General features: G+C 52.9%; 1 protein-coding gene across 1 annotated transcript in view; it reads left to right on the top strand.

The window, feature by feature from the left end:
• Nucleotides 1-24,527, top strand: part of lama4 (laminin, alpha 4) — a 300,723-nt gene that overhangs the window by 242,094 nt on the left and 34,102 nt on the right. The window contains exon 32 of the mRNA XM_072499415.1: nucleotides 9,238-9,391. Within this exon, the coding sequence (XP_072355516.1) occupies nucleotides 9,238-9,391 (154 nt within the window). The remainder of the gene's footprint in view (nucleotides 1-9,237; nucleotides 9,392-24,527) is intronic.

Here is a 24,527-nt window from a genome sequence, read left to right as displayed (position 1 = left end):
TTAGCCACGTGTTTAGCTGCTCTATCTTCCTATTTCTAGCCTCACTGGCACGTGGCACAGGGAGTAATCCCGAGATTACAACCCTAGAGGTCCTGTCTTTTAACTTTCTGCCTAGCTCCCTGAACTCCTGCTGCAGGACCTCATGCCCCTTCCTGCCTATGTCGTTAGTACCAATATGTACAATGACCTCTGCCTGTTTGCCCTTCCCCTTCAGGATGCCCTCTACCCGTTCGGAGACATCCTGGACCCTGGCACCAGGGAGGCAACATACCATCCTGGAGTCTCTTTCACGTCCAGAGAAGCACCTATCTGTGTCCCTGACTACAGAGTCCCCTATTACTATTGCTCTTCTGCGCTTTGACCCTCCCTTCTGAACATCAGAGCCAGCCATGGTGCCACGACTCTGGCTGCTGCTGTTTTCCCCTGATAGGCTATCCCCCCCGACAGTATCCAAAGGGATATACCTGTTCGAGAGGGAAGCAACCACAGGGGATTCCTGCACTGACTGCCTGCCCTTTCTGGTGGTCACCCATTTCTCTGCCTGCACCTTGGGTGTGACCACATTTATATAACTGCTATCTATGACGCTTTCCGCCACCTTCCATCAAAGTCCCACATCAAACCTCTCCATCAGGCACCCCATCAAACACCCCCATCATACACACATCAGACCCCCCATCAGAGACCTCCATTTGAGAACTCTATCATAGACCCTATCAGAGACTCTCACCAGAGACCCCCATCAGAAACCCTCATCAGTGACCCAGATCAGAGACGCCAGCAGAGGCCCCCAACTGTCACCCACATCAGACCCCTGATCAGACTCCCCACCATCAGAGACGCCTGTCAGTCAACCCTGCCCTGAAAGCTGAAGAACATAGAACATAGAATTTACAGTGCACAAGGAGGCCATTCAGTTTATCGAGTCTACACCGGCCCTTGGAAAGAGCACCCCACCCAAGAGCAGTCTAAGAGTGAAAGATCACTGCATTTTCACTTACCCCTCCCTAACATCTGTTGCCTCAGACAAAATTGTTCAAAGCAGCAATGTTATAAGTGTCAGAGACATCATCATAAGCCAAGTACAATTGAAAGGGCTTCAAATCCCCTGGCAGCCTTTGAAATGCAAAATTCCCATTCAATCTCACACAGAAATACAATACACTAGCCATTGATTGGAAGTTTTATTACTCCAGAGACAAGTATTTGGTGGATCCTTTATCTATCTTTCCCTTCATGCTTAAATGCATCTCCATACCCTACTTTGATGTTAACATAATGTTTATAAACACTCTTGCTACGATTGACAGTTCCTCACCACATTAAAAGAGCAAAGTGGTTTCCCTTCCTCTTATTCACAGCAGAAAACACTTGGCTGCATTTGATGTGGTGAGGAGGGAGCTGTCACTTGTTTTGATTTGATTTGATTTATTATTATCGCATGTATTGGTATACAGTGCAAAGTATTGTTTCTTGCATGCTATACAGACAACGCATACCGTACATAGGGAAGGAAGGAGAGACTGCAGAATGTAATGTTACAATCATAACTAGGTGGAGAGAAAAGATCAACTCAATACGGGGTAGGTCCATTCAAAAGTTTGATGGCAGCAGGGAAGAAGCTGTTCTTCCCTGTCAGCCCAAATCTGGATATTGTCCAGGTCTTGCTGCATTTGGACAATGGACTACTTCAGTATCTGAGGAGTTGCTAATGGTGCTGAACATAGTGCAGTCATCAGCAATCATCCCCAATTCTGGCCTTATCATGGAAGGAAGTGTCATGATATGCAAACATGCAACCAGTGAAACATTCAGAATAGGACACAACCAATGGGCAGTCAGGACACTCAGAGGTGGCATCACCACAAGGGGGCATGACATAAACACTGTAAAAGGGATGAGGCACTCACACCCTGCCTCTTTCCACAGACAGACATCTAGAGAGTTAGACAGGGTTGATCAGCAGCATCACACTCCAGCATGTGGCTTAGAGCAAGCTGGTACAGTTAGACTGAGTTACTACAGTTAGATTAGCAGAGAGTCAAACTCATTTGAGAACTGTGTTAGTAGTTCAATAAACACATTGAACTCATTTCAGAGTCTGGAGCATCCTTTAGTTAAGAATGCACCAAGTAGCAGCCTGTGTTATCCGAAGCAGCATAACACAACAGGAAGGTCATTGGTGAAGTAACTGAATGGGCCTAGGACACTACCGCTGCAGTGATGTCCTGGAACTGAGATGATTGAGTTCCAACCACCACAAGCATCTTCCTTTGGGCCACGTATGACTCCAACTAATGGAGGGGTTTCCCCCTGACTCCCATTTACTTCAGTTTTTCTGGGCCTTCTTGATGCCACATTCAGTTAAATGCTGCCTTGATGTCAAGTGCAGTCACTCTCGTCTCACCTTTGGAATTCAATTATTTTGTCCATGTTTGGGCCAAGGCTGTAATGAGGTCAGGAGCTGAGGAATGTCATCCTTCGCATATTGACAAGTAGAGTCTTTGCTTTCAATTTCTGACAACGCGCGTGACACGTAAGCGATTGGCTGTTCACTTATTTCATGTTTATAGCTTCTAGCTTCAGTTTAGTTTCTCTTTCCCAGTTACCACCACACTCAGGCTTAACTAACTGCACACACAATAGCAAAAAGACAACAGACACACATAATTAATACCAAACAATTAAAGAAATAAGTACTACACCACATGTGGTTCTTCACGGGATTGGTCACTCTCTGATGGGAGGAGCTCAGGCCGTCTGAGACATGGTTAAGCTCATCTGCTCCAAGGACCTCTCACTGTGCATGAGCTTTCACAGCCTCAGGGAACACATGACGACACATCCACTGCTTCAAGTACTGAGCCCCAAACTTTGCCACTTGAGGCCTAGCTGACTGGGGGAGCAGTCTCTGATCTGGGTTGTGGTACTCACTTGAAGTGCTATCCCTTGACCTGCTATAGATGCACATGACAGAGTGGAGACGTTTGCAAAGAAGAGCAGATAGTGGGCCAGCCGTACATCAGTGACAGGTCTTTAAGGCAGCAACTCAGGGGTGCTGCAGTGTGTTGGAAGGTTACTGAGAGTTATTTTGTGCTGAGTCAGCAGGAGCACCAACCTCTTACCCGGCAAAGACATTAAAAATGAAAGCGCATTCTCAAATACCAACTTCAAGCAGCACTTAGCGTAGAATTTACAGCGCAGAAAGGCCATTCGGCCCATCGAGTCTGCATCGGCCCTTGGAAAGGGCACCCTACTTAAGCCCACACCTCCACCCTATCCCCGTAACCCAGTCTAACCTTTTCTTTTTTCAATCAGGAGCGTACACAATTCACTTGTGGCACAAAGATGACAGCTGAGGCAGACCTTGCATTGGGCCCCCAACGAGATCGGCCTATCCCCATTTCTGTTTCGATCTCCAGCCTACCGCTGGAAATAGACCATCCCACCCTCCAATGCATTGTGGTCCTTTCTGCTGGTATTGCCAGGAAGGAGGTGGGATCGTGACATTGGGAGCAATCCCGTTTCTTGATTCCCCACCTCCAATCTGAAAGTCCAGCCCTTCATATAGGGCTCTGCATAAGTAAATACATTTGAATTCTAGATGTAGAACTTCCATCTCAATGTGAATAATAGCATTGTCATTCCACAATATGCCACATTGCTGCATTTTCAGCATGTAGCCTGAAACTAAAATATGTTGTAACTGTAGTGTGCAAGTACTGACGTCTAGTAATAACTTCCCAAAGGGGTTTGTCTACAACCTCTGTATTAAAGTACAGCTGAGGAGGAGGGTGAATCATCAAAAAATAAGTCGGAGAACTTCAGTCACAGATGTGCCATTTGTGACCTACTGTCTTTTTCAAATATCAACAGAAATGAAGTTCATTGCAATAATCCTTGCGAGCATCATGAGGAATCACTCATTGATCCCCCTGTGGGCTTGTTGAGTACCAGTTCCCATGGTAACGGGCTGAGGCCCATCCAGCTGCGAACCGTTAACAAGCTTTTTAAATTCCGTCCCAGACCCGGACTGGGAGTTCCTGTTATTCCCAGGCTGGTAAACTGTTTTGTTTTAACCATCAGTGCGACTTTACTGCGACTTAAAATAAATTTGGTTTAACCTTTATCTTCCTTTCTCCTGGATTACTACATTCATGAACTCAGGTCCTAAGCTAATTTGTAAAAAAAAATGTGTAGATCTCCTGATCTTTTATTTCAGTGGGTTCCAGTATTTCACGCAAAGAGAATTAAATTATAAAATATGTTTCTAAAAAAATACTGTTAAAATTCTTGGCATCCCATATAATAATAATAGAATTATTATTTAATTACTATAAAATACTGGCCGGGGTCATAGAACATTTAGAAGCCATTTGCCAACTTTTGCAAGATTTCCTTGGTTGATATATATACATATATATATATATATATATATATACATACATATATAGATTATGATACCAAAGAGACTCTTGCCTAACAAAGAAGCTAAAGGCCTTTGTGGAGCACTGCCACATGCGTTTTTGGCAGTTACCTCAAAACTATCCTAGGGTGTTGCCTTGGAACATCTGTTGGTACTATGTCAGTTGAAAGAGCCAGCAAATTCTGGGTGATCGTAAAATATTCTTCTCGGACTTGTAATCTAACATGGAATGTAGTCTGCATTTCAACTTCTTGGATCTAGGCTGAAAGAGATGCGTTTTGAACAATCAGAGGTCAAGATCTCTCTTTGTTTTGAGCTGTCCCTATTCATTATGGTCAACAGAATATTAGTCCAGTAGGTGACATATTGTAGTAAATTCTAAACTTAACACAGGCTTCACAGTATTGGAAAATATGAGATGCTGGGATCAGTAGAAAGAAAAAAAAATATCGGGGGTGTTGGTTGATGCAAACCATCTCCAAACAGAAATATAAATTTTGTTAAGGGCAAGTCAACTACGAAACTCTGCCCAAAGTAAGGGCTTCATAGGCCATCAGTATGATGTCAAATAGGCACATCAAGGTAAATAGTTTATTGACTAAACAACACTAAAATGTTACGATCAAACTACAGAAAAATGTACGAAAGAGCAGGAACTATTGAATGGCTGGGATCCTGTATCTTCCCTTGAAGTTGCTAAGACCTGTTGAATACAATCTATTGGGGGGACCAGATGAGACGAGGCTTTGCTTTTAATGCTCACATTACTCATTGCTCCAGCTCCTCCAATCACACCTTCCCTCCCTCCTACACTTGCTTCTCCTCCAGAGACAAAATCTATGATTCAAGGAGTAGCAAGAGAGAAAGTGTGAGCAGTTTAGGTATTCCGGGACCCGAATGTTTTACCCTACTAGCCTATCGAGTTTGAATGCTCACGTTATTCATTGCTCCAGCTCCTCTAATCACAGTTTCCGTCCCTCCTGCTCTTGCTTCTCCTCCAGAGACCGGGGGGGGTCGGAAAATGACGCCCAAGGGCCGGTATTCTCCGAGCCCGTGCCGGAGAATCGGCGTTGAGGCCGGAAATTCCCGCCACGCCACTCCGACGCCAGGATGCAATTCTCCAGAGAATCGGTGCCAGTCACGCGTGCACGGTCGATGCGGCGCCGGTCGGGAGCCGTTGAAAGAGGCCCCAGCGGCGATTCTCCACAGTCAACCGGCCGAGTTACCGGCAAGTTCTGCCGGTGTTGTTGACATATGGTACCACCCTCGGTGCTTGGACCCACGGCTGCGGTGGCCATCCTGGTGGGGGGAGGGATCAGACTCGGGGGGGGGGGGGGCCTCTACGACGGCCTCGCGCAGGCCCGCTGTATTGCTACGCCATGTTGTGCGGCGCCAGCACGGAAACGGCCACCACGCGCATGTGCGGACCCGCGCCGGCAGTGCAGGGCCGTGTATCGGCGCCGGAGTGCTGGCCCCCTGTAGGCCACTGAATCACTAGGCAAGAAGCCCGTTGACGCTGGTGTGAAACACTCCGGTGTTTACGCCAGCATCAACACTGAGCCGGGATTTTGGAGAATCCCAGCCAAGGTCTACAATTGAAGGAGCAGCAAGAGAGGGAGAGATCTTGTAATTAGAGCAATTATTCTGGCCATTCTCACTGGCCAGCATGCAGGTTTGTGACAATGTCTTCCATGAGGCCAAGGATACAAATAGAAAACGAAAGGACAGGATAGAGTCTCCACCAGTAATGAGGCCAGATCAGGCCCATGGGAGCTGTCGTTCAGCCTCGGGACAGGATGGACCCAGATGTCATCATGTCTGTCAAACAAGCCACCACCAAGGAAGTAGAGCTTCGCTCCCCGTGATACTGAGCTTGAGCAAGGTGTGGGAGTGCTGAGTCACTGTGTCCAGGGAAGAAGGAGGGAGTTTAGGCAGCAACAAGTGAATGGGACTGTCCACTCTCCTCCACCATTCACTTCCTCTTGACCTCCCACCACTTTCCAACAATGAAAAATTGCAAGCTGTAGCATGAAGACAATGGACATGATTCAGTGGTCTCGTCATGCTCGACCTGGGACCCGGACAAAGCCGTTGAATCTCACGAGAGATTTGCGACACTCAAAATGTCTTGTGAGATTCAACGGAATCTCATGAGATGATGCAATCAGGATCTCAGCCTCACTGGGCGTGATCCAGATCAGCATATTTAATGGTTCATTTAAATATACGTTTGCCGGATTCACCCAGCGCCCGGTACTCAGCAGCCATGCCTGGGAGATCTCATCAGGACGCCATTTAGTACTGGTCATCACAAACATGAATTATGTGTAACAGCACCTGGGGGAGGTCTCCCAGGCCACTGACCGGGAACACCCTGGCTCTCACGCTGACATCTGGGCACCTTGGCACTGCCATCCTGGCACTGTCAGGGTCCCAGGTGGCACTGCCAGGCTGGCAGGGGCATTACCAGGGTGCCAGGCTGGCAGTGCCAGGGTGCCCAGCCTGCCAGTTGGCACTGCCAGGGTTTAGACGTGGGGGGGCCTTGCCAGGTCGAGGGGAAGTGAGGGGGGTCACCCTAAGGTTGGAGGGGGGTCAAAAATGGAGGGGGCCTGAAAGTGGGGGGAGGGGGGCAGCCAGACAAAATCACGCCTCGATCTGCAAAGGGCCTTTCCTGCTGTCGAGTTTCAGTCGACTTTAACTCAAGTCCATTGAATCGCCCCCATTTTCTTTTCTATACAGACCAGGTAGTCGAAGCACATAAAACAAAACCTGAAATGTTTTCTTGATTCTAGGTTATCTTTTCCCCCTAGAATGAATTTAATGTCATCATGTCCATATGGTAAAATGTACAGAACATGTTAATGAGACAATCACTCAAAACAGTGTTATTGTCTGCACAGTGTTCTTAAGAACTAATGGGATGTTTACCAGTCAAATTAACAATCTTGCACAATGCTGTTAAAATAAAATTTGCACTCTCTCGTTTGCTTAATAGTCATGGTGGGATCTATAGGATTCACACAAACTCACACTGCATTATATTGTTGCTGCTCTTAATATTAATGATCCCTGTAACCAGACTCTGTTATTATTTTACGAGAAGCTTTCTGTGATTGTTTAGTGAATTGATTGGTGAATCTTAAAAGGGGAAAAAATAACATGCATGATTGTGGATGAGATTTGGAATAAGGGGCCCAGAAAGGGGAAGCATTGAAGCCCATGGTTTCTTACCCTGGCCCCGCTCAGGGACAATGGATGTCAATTGGCTGATTAACAAGCCTAATTGACATTGTGCCATTGGTAGATGGAAATCCTGCATCGATCCCTTCCACCCTCTGAATTAATCAGGGAGGTTTTGCCACACAGAGAGATGGACGAGGCATCTCTCCCATGGTTAAGTGAGCCCAGCCACAATGTTTTCCGTTGTGATAGGACTGCATTAAATCCAGCCCAATACATCAAAAGCACAAGAACATTGGTGGATCAAAGGGAAAAACACAGATGATACAGCTCACAATATTGTGTTATTTATGAAGAACCATTGGAAAGCTCTTAAAGGGTAATGATTTTTTTCCTGGCGTATAGCAGTTTCTATGTATTTAGAATTGAATACATAATGGCCGGGATTTACCGGCTGTTCACGCCGGCGGGAGATTCCAGTCCCACGCCAGCGCACAGGTTTCCAGGCGACGAGGCTGCTGTCACTGGGAAATCCTGTTGACAGCGGCTTGGGCGGTAGATCCTACTGGCGGGCCACCGAACACACGGCGGGGTGGTCGGTAAATCCCGTCCATAATCTTGGTAGCACAGAACTTGAATTTTGCTGAAAAGAGATGCATGTTGCAAAAGATTTTCATAGAACATAGAATTTACAGAAGGAGGCTATTCAGCCCATCAAGTCTGAACCGGCCCTTGGAAAGAGCACCCCACCTAAGCCATCAGAACAAATGCAATAAGGCCAAATTTCAAATGATAACAACAATTTATACTGCAGGAGTTAAAGGTGCTGTTTGGTTGCCAAGTTGATTCTGATTGTCTGAACCATTGCCATGAAGAAGGCAATGTGGAATAATAGGCTTCTCAAACACCATGACAGTTCCACAAAAAGGCAAGGCTTGAACATATTCCTTTTGTTTGCAGGGAACATGTCCATGCGAATGAATGAATGTCACTTCCAGAAAAGCTGACTGATTATATTAAATTGATACATAGGCAGTATATCCCAGCAATTGACTAATCAAATCAAACCGCATGTTCCTTTGGTTGTTCATGATAGGCAGATTACACTACATACCCAACCAGCCCATGTTTACAAAATCCAAAACAAAACATCTGCTGTTCGATGTGATTCTGCAATCAGGGAGAACTTGCTAACCAACCTGAATGTGGTAACAGCTGCGTTAAGAACCAATTTAAGATAATCAGTTGCACTTTTGTATCCTTGCTCACTGCTAGAAGTGACAGAAATTCATATGCAGGGACCCGTTCTCTGCAAACAAACGTCATGCTCCTTTTTTGAATTACCAGGGTGTTTGAGCAGTTCCCCATTCCTTTCTTCATGACAACACCTCCATCAATCAGAGTTGACTTGCCAACCAATCAGCACCCTTTCCTCCTTTAGTATAAATTGTTGTGATCATTTGAAATGTGGAATTTTTGTATTTCACCTGATGAGAACAAGACAAAAAGCTTTGGTAACATGTCTCTTTTTACAGCAACATATCTTTATAACATCTATTTTGGATTTTCTTCTACATGAAAGACTTATTGAGACATTGGACAGACTTTTTTCTATTCTACAAATGTTACAGAACTGATAAAGATATTGCAGTAGAAGATTTCCAGACATACATGGAAAAGGTACAAGCCTCTCTGGATGGCTGCCCAGCGGAAACTCCCCCAGCAGCAATTATTTATAAACTTCAAAAGAACGTTGCTAAAGCCAAGAGAGGCCGTGGTAGAAAGGTATGCATTTCTTATCTATGTTGATGTTACTGTCCATCCAAGATTTAGCAATTACTATGAATTTGATAGCAATAATTTATTTTCTCGGCATCCATATTAGCTTTTCACTTGCCTCAGTGACATGATCCGATAACAAAACGCACATTTATTAGAAAAAATGGACCTGACTACTCAAAACATGCCATTGACTTAAAAGAATTGTCACCAACTGTCTATTTTCTCATTGTTACTAATTTCATGAGGTTTTCTTCACTTTTCTGTGCAGAAGTTACAATAAATTGTGAATATCTCCATACTCAGTCGCAATTTTCAAGCTAATACATTATTGGAGGCAGAAATTAGACATCTAAAGAAGAGCACTGTGGGCTTGTGGTTTTTACTATTCTGAAGGAGATTGACAAGGCCGAACCAGTCAAATTGTTCAGAATGGCAAAAATGTTCAAAATGAGGAGAAACAAGTTTAGAATTGGGAAACTCCGAGAAGGAAACATCAGGTGGATTTTCCTTTTACATAGAAATATTAGGGGCGGCATAGTGGCGCAGTGGTTAGCAATGCTGCCTCACAGCGCTGAAGGCCCAGGTCGATCTTGGCCCCGGGTCAATGTCCTTATGGAGTTTGCACATTCTCCCCGTGTCTGCGTGAGTCTCACCCTTGATGTGTTGGGTGCTCTGGATCCGTGGAACACATACAGGCCACCAACACTTAAAATTGTACAACACTATTTTATTAAGTTAGAAACTGTTGAACATACTTTCACTGTGGTGTAACACGATGTTAGATTAAACTAAAGACCTATGCCTGTCCTAACCAGTCTATGCACTCAGCACATGGTGAGGACCTGTGCTGTAAGCTGTAAGCTCTGTCCTTCTAAGAGGCTACATCCCGAATGAGCGGGAACTCTGATGTCCTCTGTCTTTATAGTGAGTGTGCTCTAACTGGTGATTGGCTGTGGTGTTGTGTGTGTTGATTGGTCTTGCTGTGTGTCCATCAGTGTGTGTGTCTGCACCATGATATACTGGTATATATTATGACAACCCTCACAACCCAAATATGTGCAGGGTAGGTGGATTGGCCACGCTAAATTGTCCCGTAATTGGGAAAAGAAGAATTGGATACTTGAAATTTTTTTTTTAAAAATAAATGTAAAAACATTGAAATAGCAATATGAAATCAGTTACTAGAAAAGACTATCAAAGTGAATAATACAAATGCCTTGGAGGGATAGCTAAATGTGTCTGAGAGATTCAAGGGGTGACTCAAATGATGGTTTCTTGGGCTCTATCTTCTTGCTTCAACATTAAGAATGATTTGATTATCTGGCTGCAAAAGAAATTGAATGGTGAGGAATATAGGGCGGGATTCTCCACTCCCGCGCCGAAGTGGCCGCGCTGTCGTGACGCCGTCGAGGTTCACGACGGCACGAAACGGCCCCGATCCCGACAAATTCAGGCCCTGACAATGGACCAGGATCGGGGCTGCATCATCTACATGCGCCAGGCCTTGTCGCCAGCCCGCGCATGCGTGGTTGCCGTCCTCTCTAAGTCCGCCCCGCAAGAAGATGTCTGACGGATCTTGTGGGGCCGCGGAAGGAAGGAGGTCCTCCTTCAGAGAGGACGGCCCGACGATCGGTGGGCACCGATCGCGGGCCACCCCACATTTTAGGTACCCCCCGGTGCAGGATCCCCCCTCGCCCCCCCCGCAGGCCGCCCCCCCAGCGTTCACGCACCGTTCATGATGGCAGCGACCAGCTGTGGACGGCGCCGGGGGGGACCCGCCGTTTTGGCCTGGCCGCTCGGCCCATCCGGGCCTCAGAATAGCGGGGGTGCCGGAGAATTGCCATTTTGGGTGTCTCCGACGATTCTCCGGCCTGCGGCCCGCGAAACTCGACCGGGCCGCTCCCGCCGCTTGGGGGAATCGCGGGAGGGCGTCGGACCGGCGCCCCAGGAAATTTTGGCGGCCCAGGCGATTCTCCCAACTGGCACGGGAGTGGAGAATCGCGCCCATAGACGCTGAGGCACGATCAATTGAACAAAGACCTGGGGCGTCATTCTCCGACCCCCCGCCAGGACCTCCCGCTCAATTCTCCGGCCCGGATGGGCCGAAGTCCCGCCCAGAAATTGCCTGTCCCGCCGGTATAATTCAAACCTGGTATTAACCGGCGGGACCAGGCGGCGTGGGCGGGCTCCGGGGTCCTGGGGGGGGTCGCGGGGCGATCTGACCCCGGGGGGGTGCCCCCACGGTGGCCTGGCCTGCGATCGGGGCCCACCGATCCGCAGGCGGGCCTGTGCCGTGGGGGCACTCTTTCCCTTCCGCCTCTGCCACGGCCTCCACCATGGCGGAGGCGGAAGAGACTCTCCCCACTGCGCATGCGCGGGAAACTGTCGGCGCCCGCTGATGCTCCCGCGCATGCGCCGCATTTCCGCGCCAGCTGGCGGGGCAACAAACGCCATTTCCGCCAGCTGGCGGGGCGGAAATCCCTCCTCCGTCAGCCTAGCCCCTCAATGTTGGGGCTAGGCCGCCAAAGATGCGGAGCATTCAGCACCTTTGGGCCGGCGCGATGCCCGTCTGATTGGCGCCGTTTTTGGCGCCAGTCGGCGGACATCGCGCCGTTGGTGGAGAATTTCGCCCCAGAGTTGGATACAACTAAGGCTTTATTGCTCTAAGATGTGTGGCCTCCCACAGCAGCTGGTGAAATGGCTGCTGAATGGAGGACACGCATATTTATACTCCGCCTACTGGGCGGAGCCAGCAGGCAGGGACTACCCGCGAACCTGTAGTAGAGGTCCTACCTTACATCACCTAATACTGGTGCAACAGTGGTTTGCCACATTCACCCCCTGTTAAAATTGAGTCCGGCAGGGGTGGTGGAGAACTATATACAGTAATGAATTTATATTTACAGTATTTGATCAGAAAAAAATGTCTTTTGAAGTCCAGTGCCAGTTAGAGATTTATCCAGTCTGGTGCCTTGATGTTCCGCTGGGAGCGATGTAGCGGTGGCGGCGATGTCGATGTTGGCCTGTGACTCTGGTGACTCCGGGAGTGTGCCAAAATCCTCTTCATCCTCGGGCGTGGGCAGGGGAAGGACGGATGGTCCTGGTGGGGTTAATGCTGGGAGCGCCAGGGGAGGGGAGGGTGGCGCCGGGTCGGAGCGGTGTGTGTGTGTGGAACCTGCTGGTGCCAGGTCCCTGAGGGAGACAGTATCTGGCGGCTGTCGGGGTACGCCACGGAGGTATACTGGGGGTTGGCATGGAGCAATTGCACCCTTTCCACCAACGGGTCCGCCTTGTGGAGGCGGATGTGCCTACGGAGCAGGACTGGTCCTGGAGTTGCGTGCCAAGTCGTGAGTGACACCCCGGATGTGGACTTCCTGGGGAAGGCAAAGAGATGTTCATGGGGTGTATTGTTAGTGGCAGAGCACAGTAGTGACCGAATGGAGTGGAGTGCATCAGGGAGGACCTCCTGCCAGCGAGAGGCTGGGAGGTTCCTGGACCGTGGGCCCAGTTGGACGGCCCTCCATACCGTCCCGTTCTCCCTCTCTAGCTGCCCGTTTCCCCGGGGGTTATAGCTGGTCGTCCTGCTGGAGGCGATACCCCTGCTGAGCAGGAACTGACGCAGCTCATCGCTCATGAATGAGGATCCCCTGTCATTGTGGATATAGGCGGGGAAACTGAACAGCGCAAAGATAGTGTTTAGGGCTTTGATGACGGTGGCAGACGCCATGTCGGGGCATGGGATGGCGAAGGGGAACCTGGAGTACTCATTGACAACACTGAGAATATAAGTGTTTCGGTCGGTGGAGGGGGTGGGCCCTTTTAAATCCACGCTGAGGCATTCAAAATGGCGGGAGGCCTTCACCAGGCGCGCACATTCCGGCTGGTAGAATGCGGCTTGCACTCCGCACAGACCTGGCAGTTCCTGGTGATTGTCCGTACTTCCTCGATGGAGTTGGGCAGGTTGCGGGCCTTTATGAAATGGTACAACCGTGTGACTCCCGGGTGACAAAGGTTGTCGTGCAGAGTCCGGAGTCAGTCTACTTGTGCGCTGGCACATGTACCTCGGGAGAGGGCGTCTGGGGGCTCGTTGAGTTTGCCGGGGCGATACAAAATTTTGTAATTTTAGGTGGAGAGCTCGATCCTCCACCTCAAGATTTTATCGTTTTTGATCTTGCCCCACTGTGTATTATAGAACATGAAGGCTACCGACCGTTGGTCCGTGAGGAGAGTGAATCTCCTGCCGGCCAGGTAATGCTTCCAATGCCGCACAGTTTCAACTATAGCTTGGGCCTCTTTTTCGACTGATGAGTGCCAAATTTCTGAGGCATGAAGAGTGTGGGAAAAGAATGCCACTGGTCTGCCTGCCTGATTGAGGGTGGTGGCTAGGGCGACGTCCGATCCGTCGCTCTCTACTTGAAAGGGCAGTGTCTAGTCTACTGCATGCATCCCGACCTTGGCGATATCGGCTCTGATACAGGCGAAGGCCTGCTGTGCCTCGGCCGTCAGGGGAAAATGGATGGACTGAATGAGTGGGCGGGCCTTGTCGGCATAATTTGGGACCCACTGGGCGTAGTAAGAGAAGAACCCCAGGCAGCGTTTGAGGGCCTTGGGGCAGTGGGAGAGGGGAAGCTCCATGAGGGGGCGCATGCGGTCGGGATCGGGCCCCAGAACTCCGTTCTGGACCACAAGGCCGAGTATGGCTAAGCGGGTCATGCTAAACACGCACTTCTTCTTGTTGTAGGTGAGGTTGAGGAGCGTGTCAGTGTGGAGAAATTTGGCACGGTTGGCATCGTGGTCCTGCTGTTCATGGCTGAAGATGGTGACATTGTCTAGGTCCCTTTGGAAGACCGAGACCCCATTAGTAACGCCGAAGGGAACCCTGAGGAAGTGATAGAGACGACCGTCCGCCTCGAAAGCAGTGTATGGACGGTCTGATTTACAAATGAGGAGCTGGTGGTAGGCGGATTTGAGGTCTACCGTTGAGAAGACCCGGTACTGTGCAATCTGATTGACCATATCAGATATGCGTGGGAGAGGGTACGCGTCGAGCTGCGTGTACCGATTGATGGTCTGGCTGTAGTCCACGACCATTCTGTGTTTCTCCCCAGTTTTAACGACTACCACTTGGGCTCTCTAGGGGCTGTTGCTGGCCTCGATAATGCCCTCCCGAAGCAGCCGCTGGACCCCGGACCTGATGAAGGTCCTGTCCTGGGTGCTGTACCGTCTGCTCCTGGTGGCAACGGGTTTGCAATCCGGGGTTAGATTGGCCAAGAGGGAAGGCGGATCGACCTTTAGGGTCGCATGGCCACACACAGTGAGGGGTGCTAGGGGCCCGCCAAATTTGAGGGTTAGGCTCTGGAGGTTACACTGGAAGTCCAGGCCGAGTAGTAGGGCAGCGCAGAGGTTAGGGAGGACGTAGAGGCGGAAGCCGCTGAATTCTACGCCCTGGACCGTGAGTGTGATCGTGCAGAACCCCCGGATCGCGACGGAATGGGATCTGGAGGCCAGGGAAATTCTTTGGTTGGCGGGGTGTACCGTATCCGGGTGTATGAACCTTTTGGTGCTCCCAGAGTCCAGCAGGCAAGAGGTCACGTGGCCATTGATTTTCACACTGGTCGATGTGGTGGCCAGGTTGTGCGGACGAGACTGGTCGATCGTCACTGAGGCGAGTCGTGGTCGGTCACCGCTGACGTCGGATGATGGGGAGCCTGGGGTGCTCAGGTCCTGGAATGCTGCCGGTGTCCATGTCCCGTGGGGGGAGACAAGATGGCGGTGCCTGAAGATCCTGCGGTGGACAAAATGGTGGCGCCCATGGGCCGCACGTTGCGGGGGTTGGACAAGATGGCGACGCCCATGGGCCTCATGTGGACTGAGGGGGAGAAGGTGGCGGCGTGCACTGGCCGTGCGTGGCCCCGGGAGGTGAAGATGGCGGCGCCCACTGGCCACGCGTGGTCCGGGGAGGTGAAGATGGTGGCGCCCATTGGCCGCGCGTGGCCCCGGGAGGTGAAGATGGCGGCGCCCACTGGCCGCGTGTGGCCCCAGGAGGTGAAGATGGCGGCGCCCACTGGCCGCGTGTGGCCCCGGGATGTGAAGATGGAGGCGTCCACTGACTGCGTGTGGCCCCAGGATGTGAAGATGGAGGCGCCCACTGACCGCGCGTGGCCCCGGGAGGTGAAGATGGCGGCGCCCGCTGACCGCGTGTGGCCCCGGGATGTGAAGATGGCGGCGCCCACTGGCCGCGCGTGGTCCGGAGAGATGAAGATGGCGGCGCCCATTGTGTGTAGTCTAGGGAGGTTGGGGACAATAGCAGCGACTGGACGGGCCTGGCACACCGCGGCGAAGTGCCCCTTTTTGCCGCAGGCCTTGCAAAGGGCCGCGCAGGCCGGGCAGCGTTGGCGAGGGTGCTTCTGCTGGCCACAGAAGTAACAACGTGGAATCCTGGGGTGCGCGGGCTGGCGTGTGGCGCAGGCGTACTGGCTGGGTAAGGCCCCCGCTGGGGCGGCCGTCTGTTTGGTCCAGGAGTGGTGGACCGCGCGGCTGGTGGGGTATGCCTGAATGTTACGTGAGGCAACCGTCATGGAGAGTGCTAGCTTCTTTGTTTCAGCTAGTGGGAGCGTGGCCCCTACTAACAGTCTTTGGCATATGAGGTCCGACCCAATCCCCGTTACGAACGCGTCCCGCATAAGAAGATTGGAATGTTCGGTGGCCTCCGGAACAGGGGTGGTCACTGAGTTGATGTACGCCTCGAAGCAAGCTAGCCAGTGATTAAAGTCCTTTTGGTGTCGCTTGATTGCGCATCCAGCTGCAGGCGATCTGGTTTGATTCGGAGGTCCACCTTTTAGAAAATCTTAGAGCAATAAATTGAGGCACGATCAATTGAACAAAGACTAGAGTTGGATACAACTGAGGCTTTATTGCTCTAAGATGTGTGGCCTCCCACAGCAGCTGGCGAAATGGCTGCTGAATGGAGGACACGCATATTTATACTCCGCCTACTGGGCGGAGCCAGCAGGCAGGGACTACTGGCGAACCTGTAGTACAGGTCCTACCTTACATCACCTCATACAGGTGCAACAGTGGTTTACCACAGACCCCTAATAGATGCAGTCTGATTTTCCATCAATAAATCACACAGGATCCCTTCTAGGCAAAAGCACAATAATACAGATACTGGAAAAAAGAAATGAGAACAAAAATAGTGGAAAGAGAAATAGAGCTAACATTTTAGGTTGATAAGCTTTTATCAGAAGTGGGAATGAGTTTATAGACCTTGGGCACGATTCTCCACTCCCGCGCCGGTTCGGAGAATCGCCTGGGTCGCCACAATTTCCCGCGACGCCGGTCCGACGCACTCCCGCGATTCTCCCAAGCGGCGAGAACGGCCCCGGTGGGTTCCGCGCTGCGCAGGCCGGAGAATCGCCTGAGACACCCAAAATGGCGATTCTCCGCCAACCCCGCTATTCTCAGGGCCAGATGGGCCGAAGTCCCGACGGCGTGATCCCAGTTCACGCCGTCGCTGTTCACACCTGCTATTTAAAGTCGTCAGCCAATCGTGCTGGCTGACGCTGAGCAGAGAGGAGTTGAGCGGACTGTCCCGCAGCTCCTGGAGACCAGGTCGGCTTACCCGAGAAGGCTGCGGCCAAAGGGGGGATGAGGGAGAGTGTGCAGGTGGGAGGAGGGGGTGTGGGAGAGTGTGCACGTGGGAGGGGGAATGAGGGAGAGTGTGCAGGTGGGAGGGGGGGATGAGGGAGAGTGTGCAGGTGGGAGGGAGGATGAGGGAGAGTGTGCAGGTGGGAGGGGGGGTGGGAGAGTGTGCAGGTGGGAGCGGGGGGTGGGAGAGTGTGCAGGTGGGAGGGAGGATGAGGGAGAGTGTGCAGGTGGGAGGGGGGATGAGGGAGAGTGTGCAGGTGGGAGGGGGGGTGGGAGAGTGTGCAGGTGGGAGGGGGGGTGGGAGAGTATGCAGGTGGGAGGGGGATGTGGGAGAGTGTGCAGGTGGGAGGGGGGTGTGGGAGAGTGTGCAGGTGGGAGGGGGTGTGTGGGAGAGTGTGCAGGTGGGAGGGGGGATGAGGGAGAGTGTGCAGGTGGGAGGGGGGTGAGGGAGAGTGTGCAGGTGGGAGGGAGGGTGAGGGCGAGTGTGCAGATGGGAGGGGGGTGAGGGAGAGTGTGGATGGTCTCGTCCATCCGCGAATGCCACATGTCAGCCGCCCCGATATGGCAGGACAGTGACGAGGACACGGCTGCAGGTTGCGTGTGGCTGATGGGCACAGGCGAGTGGCACACTGGTGAGGAGTACGGTGTGAACTGACCGTTGGGTGCAGACAGTGACCAGGTGTTAGACTGGCTGCGTATCTGCAGCGCGACCAGGCCACCGGGACACACAGGTATCCCATGCAACCTGGCTGGCGAGGTGTGGAAGAACCTTGGTGTAACATGTTGTTTCTCTGCCCCCCCCACCACCCTCCTGCAGGTCACCATGTATGCCAACCAGACAGCGATGTTCACTGCCGTGGTTGGAGCCGCAGCTCTGGACACGGCAGCGTAGAGTCGGACGGCCCACAGTGGCTGCAGATGCAGCGGTTGCCGGTGCAGCAGAGAGGATGGCCACGGAGTGGCCCGTCGTCGACGCGCAGGCCGCAGGCGCTCAGGACCCGAATGTACAGGGGGATGCTGAGGGGAACATTGACCCCCTGACGGCGAGGAATGCAGAGGAAGTGCTTGGGGTGGAGCAGGAGGAGGAGGAGGAGCAGGTGGAGCAGGAGGATCCACTGATGGTGGTGCCAGGGCGCCACAGGCGTCCAGCAAGGCCGAGGGTGCACCGTGACAGAATGTCGTTCGAGGCCCTAACGGACATCACATGCAGGAGGAGACTACGGTTCAGCAGGGAGACGGTCGCACATATATGCCAGCTTGTGGCGCACCTCGCACCACGTGGAATGGGAGGAGGACACGCGATACCAGTCTCCGTAAAGGTGACGGTGACCCTAAACTTTTATGCGACCGGTTCCTTCCAGGCGCCGAGCGGGGACCTATCCGGGATATCACAGGCATTGGTCCACAGGAGCATCAGGGCGGTCACCGACGTCCTGTACGCCATCGCGGACAGGTACATTAAATTCCCCGAGGACCGAGCACAGCAGGAAGCACGGGCACGTGGATTCGCCAAGGTGGCCGGGATACCGATGGTCCAGGGTGTCATCGATGGTGTGCACGTCCCCATGCGCCCACCTGCAGACAACAGGGAAGTGTTCATGAACAGGAAGGGTGCATACTCCATGAACATTCAGGTGGTGTGCGACCCCCCACATGAAGATTATGCACGTGTGTGCAAAGTACCCCGGGGCAGTGTGCATGACGCCTACATTCTGGCACAGTCGTTCATCCCCGCAATGTTCGATGGATGCCCCTCCCGGCTGAGGGGCTGGTTGCTGGGCGACAAGGGCTATCCGTTGAGGTCATGGCTGCTGACGCCAATACGGAGGTCTCACACCAACGCGGAGAGCCTATACAACGAGGCACATGCAGCAACCAGGGGTGTGATGGAGCGGTGCTTCGGGCTGCTGAAGATGCGCTTCAGATGTCTGGACCGATCAGGAGGGGCCCTGCAGTACCAACCCGACAGGGTCAGTCGCATAGTTGTGGTCTGCTGTGCGCTGCACAACATTGCCATGCAGAGGGGAGATGACCTGGTGGAGGAGTCGGAGGGAGGACCCGACGGCACCGGAGCCAACGCAAACGAGGGGGATGTGGAAGAGGAGGATGCGGAGGATGAGGATGATGGGGCGCATCAGGGTGGGGCGAGGGGTGCAGGACACAGACACTGCCCGGCTGCTCGTTACGTCCAGGAGGCTGCGCGACGGCACCGCCGCGGACAGCGGGCACGCGATGCGTTGGTGGCCGCACGGTTCACGCACTGTGGGGGTGGGATTCGCTGAACACTGCCACTTGCACCATCACTCCTGTACACGGGCACCACACAGCACCCACTCCCCCCACCCCCCGCACCCCTGCACCGCGTTCATGGCACCAATTCCACATCACCTTACCACTGCGGCATTATGGGATTGCACAACAGTGATGGTTGTGTAAGCGGGTGTGATCAGTGCCATGTTGAATGATGACAGCCCGCTCTGCGATGAGCTGTGTGCTCAGAATCGCCAGCCGAGGTCTGACTCATGGCTATAGCTGAAACATGCACTCCGGTGGTCACAGCCTTCGTGACGGATATTTCACGACATGCCCGTGGGGTGGTTGGCATCCGTGTACCGAGGACAATGGTGTCCGAATATGGGAGGCAGGGGGGAAAGGGTCAGCACATCCGGAACAGACCTTGAACGGCTCGTATACCACTACACCAATCGGGCACCCTCACGAGCCCCCTGGCACCGAACATAACACACAGTCTTACAAGTCAAATTCAACAGTGAGTTTATTTGTGTAGTTAACATCGGTGCCCTACCCACTACAACTAGACTGTGCCCTGCACCCATGCCAACTTCTTACGTGCCTAACGACTTTGCCTTACGGGCTCTACCACTACGTCTAGGTGTGTTCCCAGATGGTGCAGCAGGAGTGGAGGCGGACTGCTGTGAATCATGGCCTTCGACATGGCTCCCCGTCGGCACACGTTTCCTGGGGCAGCCATGCTTCGATGGGCCAGGCTGCTCGGCGGGCGTGCTGGATGGCGTGGTGCCTCCCTGACCTGCAGAACCTCCTCGGGGAGCCTGTTGGCCCCCGGGCCTCACTGTGGGACGGAGATGCGCTCTGAGACATGCCCCGTCGCCCCACCGACACCTGGCGCTGCCAGTCCTGGAGGCCTGCAGCGGTATCGACCACGGTCCGAATGTTCGCCGAGACGGAGCACAGGGAGTGCCACATTCCTGCCAAGGACTGTGCGATCTCGACCTGTGAGTGCGCGACGCCATCCATCACGTGCGCCAGGCGGTCAATGCTCTCCGCGACCGACTGCTGGGACTGTGCCATCGCTTGTTGGGACCAGGCCATGGCATGGTGAGACTCAGCCAGGGCCCGGAGAGCGGCGGCAATATCGTGTTGGCTCTGTGAGGTGGCTGCCTGTGAGAGGGCAGCCCTCTCCTGGGCCATGGATGACGTGTGCACGGTAAGCCCAACGCCTTGCAGAACCTGACCCATGGCCGAAACCCTTTCACCCATTGCCTCCACCGCGGATGCCACCCGTGCGGTGTCGGCCTGGGTGGCTGCGATGAGCGGCACCACTCCCTGCTCCTGGACGCGGATGGACTCCTCCAACTGCGTCTGCAGGTCCAAGAAGAACGCCCTCATCCTGTTATTCAGTCCCTGGGTGTCCACATGCATCGGTTGTCCGGGTGGGTCAATTACATCCAGGAACCCGGGAACCGTCTGGGTGGCAGCTGGTTGCTGGGCCTGGGCTGCCCTCCGATCGCCCAGCCCCTCGGCTGCTCCAAACACCACCTGCTGTACCGGCTCGGCTGTGGGTGTGACAGTGACCCGGGAGCCTCATCACTTATATGCCCAACAGAGGTGAGTGTCTCTGCGATGGTGAATGGTGTGGGAGACAGCAGTGTCGCAAGCTCGAGGTCACCGTCCGTCAGGAAGTCTGGTGTGTGCTGGTCCCCCTCATGGCCCGGCGCAAGCTCCTTGCGGGCCATGTCGTCTTGACCTCCAGGTGGATCCAGCGGGTATGTGGACGTGCTGTGCGCTTCGACATGAATGTCCACCCTGTGCCCCTCACTAATGTCTGTCTCGGTGGTCTGAGCATCCCAGTCCTGCGTCCCAGACTGAGAGGTCTGCCGTCCTGTCCGACCGACTGCCAACCTCTGGCGTGCGTCCCTGGGTGCAGTTGCGGTTGCCGATGTTCCGCTGTTTCCTGGGCGAGACGTCCCTGGACGTTCGGCGGGTGGCCCTGGGGAACATAAAGATTCGGGGTTCGTTAGACACGGTGGCCCGGGTGTATGGTGGTGGTGGGTGCACAGTGTGAGGGGGGAGGGGATCAGGGGTGCAGTGGCCAGAGTGTGAGGGGGGCGATGACGGGTTGGGGGTGGGGAGGACATGCAGGGTTCTCTCACTTGCTTCTGCGCCTCCGACCTGGCATCGCGCGACCTCCCGGGTGACAGATCCCCCAGCGAGGTCCAGGGCCCTCTGGTCGTGAACGATTAGGGGGTGCAGGACAGGAGAACCCCCTCCGGTTCTCATGCCCTCACGCTGGTTGTGAGCTGTCTTGTCCTGGGGTGGGGGGGGGGGGGGTTGGATAAAGCATCACTATTAGGCGGGTATCATCAGGGCATGCAGATATCGACAACATTGTTGCTGGTTCAGGAGACAGCACGCCATGGCTTCGCTCCAGGGGGGTCCTGGGGCTCATGTGGGTCGAGTAGATAGTTGGGCACCGTGACCCCCCCCGACCCCCCACCACCGCCCCTGATGCCCCAATCCCCCCCAACACTCCCAACCCCCCCACCACCGCCCCTGATGCCCCAATCCCCCCCCAACACTCCCAACCCCCCCTGACCCCCCCCCCCCCACCACCGCCCCTGATGCCCCAATCCTCCCCAACACTCCCAACCCCCCCTGACCCACCCCACCCCACTTCCCCCCCCCCCCCCCCCCCCGGAGGTCGTGCAGCATCTTGCGACACTGCTCCCCGTCCGGGGGGTCTGCCCCACAGCACTGACTGCGGTGCCAACCTCACGCCACCCGCGCCTCACCGTGCTGGATGGCTGGCCATGCCCACGTCTTGGGCAGAGGGTGTCCCTTCTCTGCTCGACCTCATCCACCAGGGTGCCAGGTCCGTGTCCCGGAACCTCGGTGCGGCTCTTCCGGGCTCAGCCATCTCCTCTCTTCTCCTCCGGGTCCTCTGTGCGCGGATCGCGCCATTTATGACGCAGCGCTGCGTCATTCGGGCGTCGCGCGGTGACGATGCAGCCTTCGCGACACGCCCCCCCGAGTTTCTCACGGCCCCGATCCTAGCCCATTTTCGGGCCCTGAATCGGTCGAGATCGAGGCCATTTCGACGGCATTCACGACAGCGTGGGCACTTCGGCGCGGGAGTGGAGAATCGCGCCCCATAGATTTCCTGCAGTATAGGAAGAGGTCATTCGACCCATCGAGTTTGCACCAAACCTCTGAAAGAGCACCCTACTTAGGCCCACTCCCCCACACTATCCCCGTAACAGCACCTAACTTGCACATCCCTGGACGCTGAGGGACAATTTAGAATGGCCAATCTACCTAACCTACACATCTTTGGACTGTTGGAGGAAACTGAAGCAGCCGGAGGGAACCCACGCAAATATGGGAAAAGTGCAAACTCCACACAGACCGTTATGCAAAGTCAGAATTGAACCCGGGTCCCAAGCACTGTGAAGCAGCAGTGTTAACCACTATGCCACTGTGCTGCCTGTATGTAAGTATGTGCTGCTTCCAGTCTGATTTCCTCATTGTATTGCACTGAGCTGGTCCAATGGTCCAGGTACAGAAATATATCCTGTTATGGCACAATCATAAACTAGTGTAGACAGATCAATCAATATTATCAGGGTGAATGTGACTAACTTTCTGATCTAAACTGCAATTTTTCAAGGTGAGGTGCCTAGCATGGAACCCTACTTGCAGAATCAGCCATATAGTGTTACAGTCCTATATCAGACTCACGTTCACACCTGGTGGTCCTCCGTGCCAAGAACACAACCTCATATAGTTACCCCTTTAATCGATAACAGAATTATGTTGTTAATAAAGTTTGCTAACTATCTCTGTGTGTGAAATTTGAAATATCGACACATTATTGGTTTCCGCTGTCAATTATCCTAACTCTAGACTTTTTGGAAGAGAATACAAGAAATCTCCCAAAATTAGAGATCCAAGGGATGCGGGAAATGAGGAATTGAAGGAAAGTAGTATTAGTAGGAAGATTGTGTTGGAGAAATTAATGGGACTGTATCCATAGAATCTCTACAGTGCAGAAGAAGGCCATTTGGCCCATCAGGTCTGCACCAACTGTCCGAAAGAGCACCCTACCCAGGTCCACTCCTCCCGGCCACCTCACCCTATCCCCGTAGCCCCGTAACCTAACCTGCACTGAAGATTTATAATTCCCCAGGACCTGATATTCAACATCCCAGAGTGTTGAAAGAGGTAGCTATGGAGATAGTGGATGCAGTGGTGGTGCTGGTACGGTTCCTGCAGACTGGAAGGTATCAAATCTCACTCCGCTGTTTAAGAAGGGAAAGAGCAAGAAAATAGGGAACGACAGACCTATTAGCGTTACATCAGGTTTAGGGAAACGCTAGAATCTATTCTTTTTTTAAAAAAGCATTTTATTGAGGCATTTATAATTTTACAACAATAAATGGTACAAATACAAATATAAACAAAGTGCAAAAAACACCTCTCCATCTCTCAATCCCACCTACTCTAAACACCAAAGTAGCCTAACTCCGCCCCCCCCCTACCCCTTCCCCCCTCCCCCTTTGTGGCCTCTGCTGACAGTTTAGCTTTCCCCAAAGAAGTCGATAAACGGTTGCCACCTCCGGACGGACGAACCCTAACGTTGACCCTCTCAGGGCGAACTTGAAACCCAGCCATGTCGCTATCCCAAACCTCTGATTTTGGGGGCTTTGAGTCCCTCCACGCAAACAATATTCGCCTCCGGGCTACCAAGAAGGCAAAGGCCAAAACGTCAGCCTCGCTCACCCCCTGGACTCCCAGACCTTCTGACACTCCAAAGATCGCCACATCTGGACTCGGCGCCACCCTTGTTTTAAGTACCATGGACATGACATCTGAAAATCCCTGCCAGTAACCCCTAAGCTTTGGGCATGCCCAAAACATATGGACATGGTTTGCTGGTCCCCCCGCACACCTCGAACACTTGTCATCTCTCCCGAAAAACTTGCTAATCCGGGCCACCGTCATGTGTGCCCGGTGAACCACCTTGAATTGTATCAGTCTGAGCCTGGTACATGATGAGGGCATGTTTATTCTGCTCAAAGCATCCGCCCACAGACTCGCCTCTACCTCCCCTTCCCCCCCCCCCCCCTCCCCCCACCTCCCAAGCTCATCTTCCCATTTACCCTTTAGCTCATCTATCTGGGTTTCCTCCAACTTCATAAACTCTTTGTACATATCAGAAACCTTCTCATAT

The sequence above is a fragment of the Scyliorhinus torazame genome, chromosome 4 (genome assembly GCF_047496885.1).
Source record: "Scyliorhinus torazame isolate Kashiwa2021f chromosome 4, sScyTor2.1, whole genome shotgun sequence".
Classification (NCBI taxonomy): Eukaryota; Metazoa; Chordata; class Chondrichthyes; order Carcharhiniformes; family Scyliorhinidae; genus Scyliorhinus; species Scyliorhinus torazame.
This window is presented reverse-complemented; position numbering and strand designations above follow the sequence as displayed.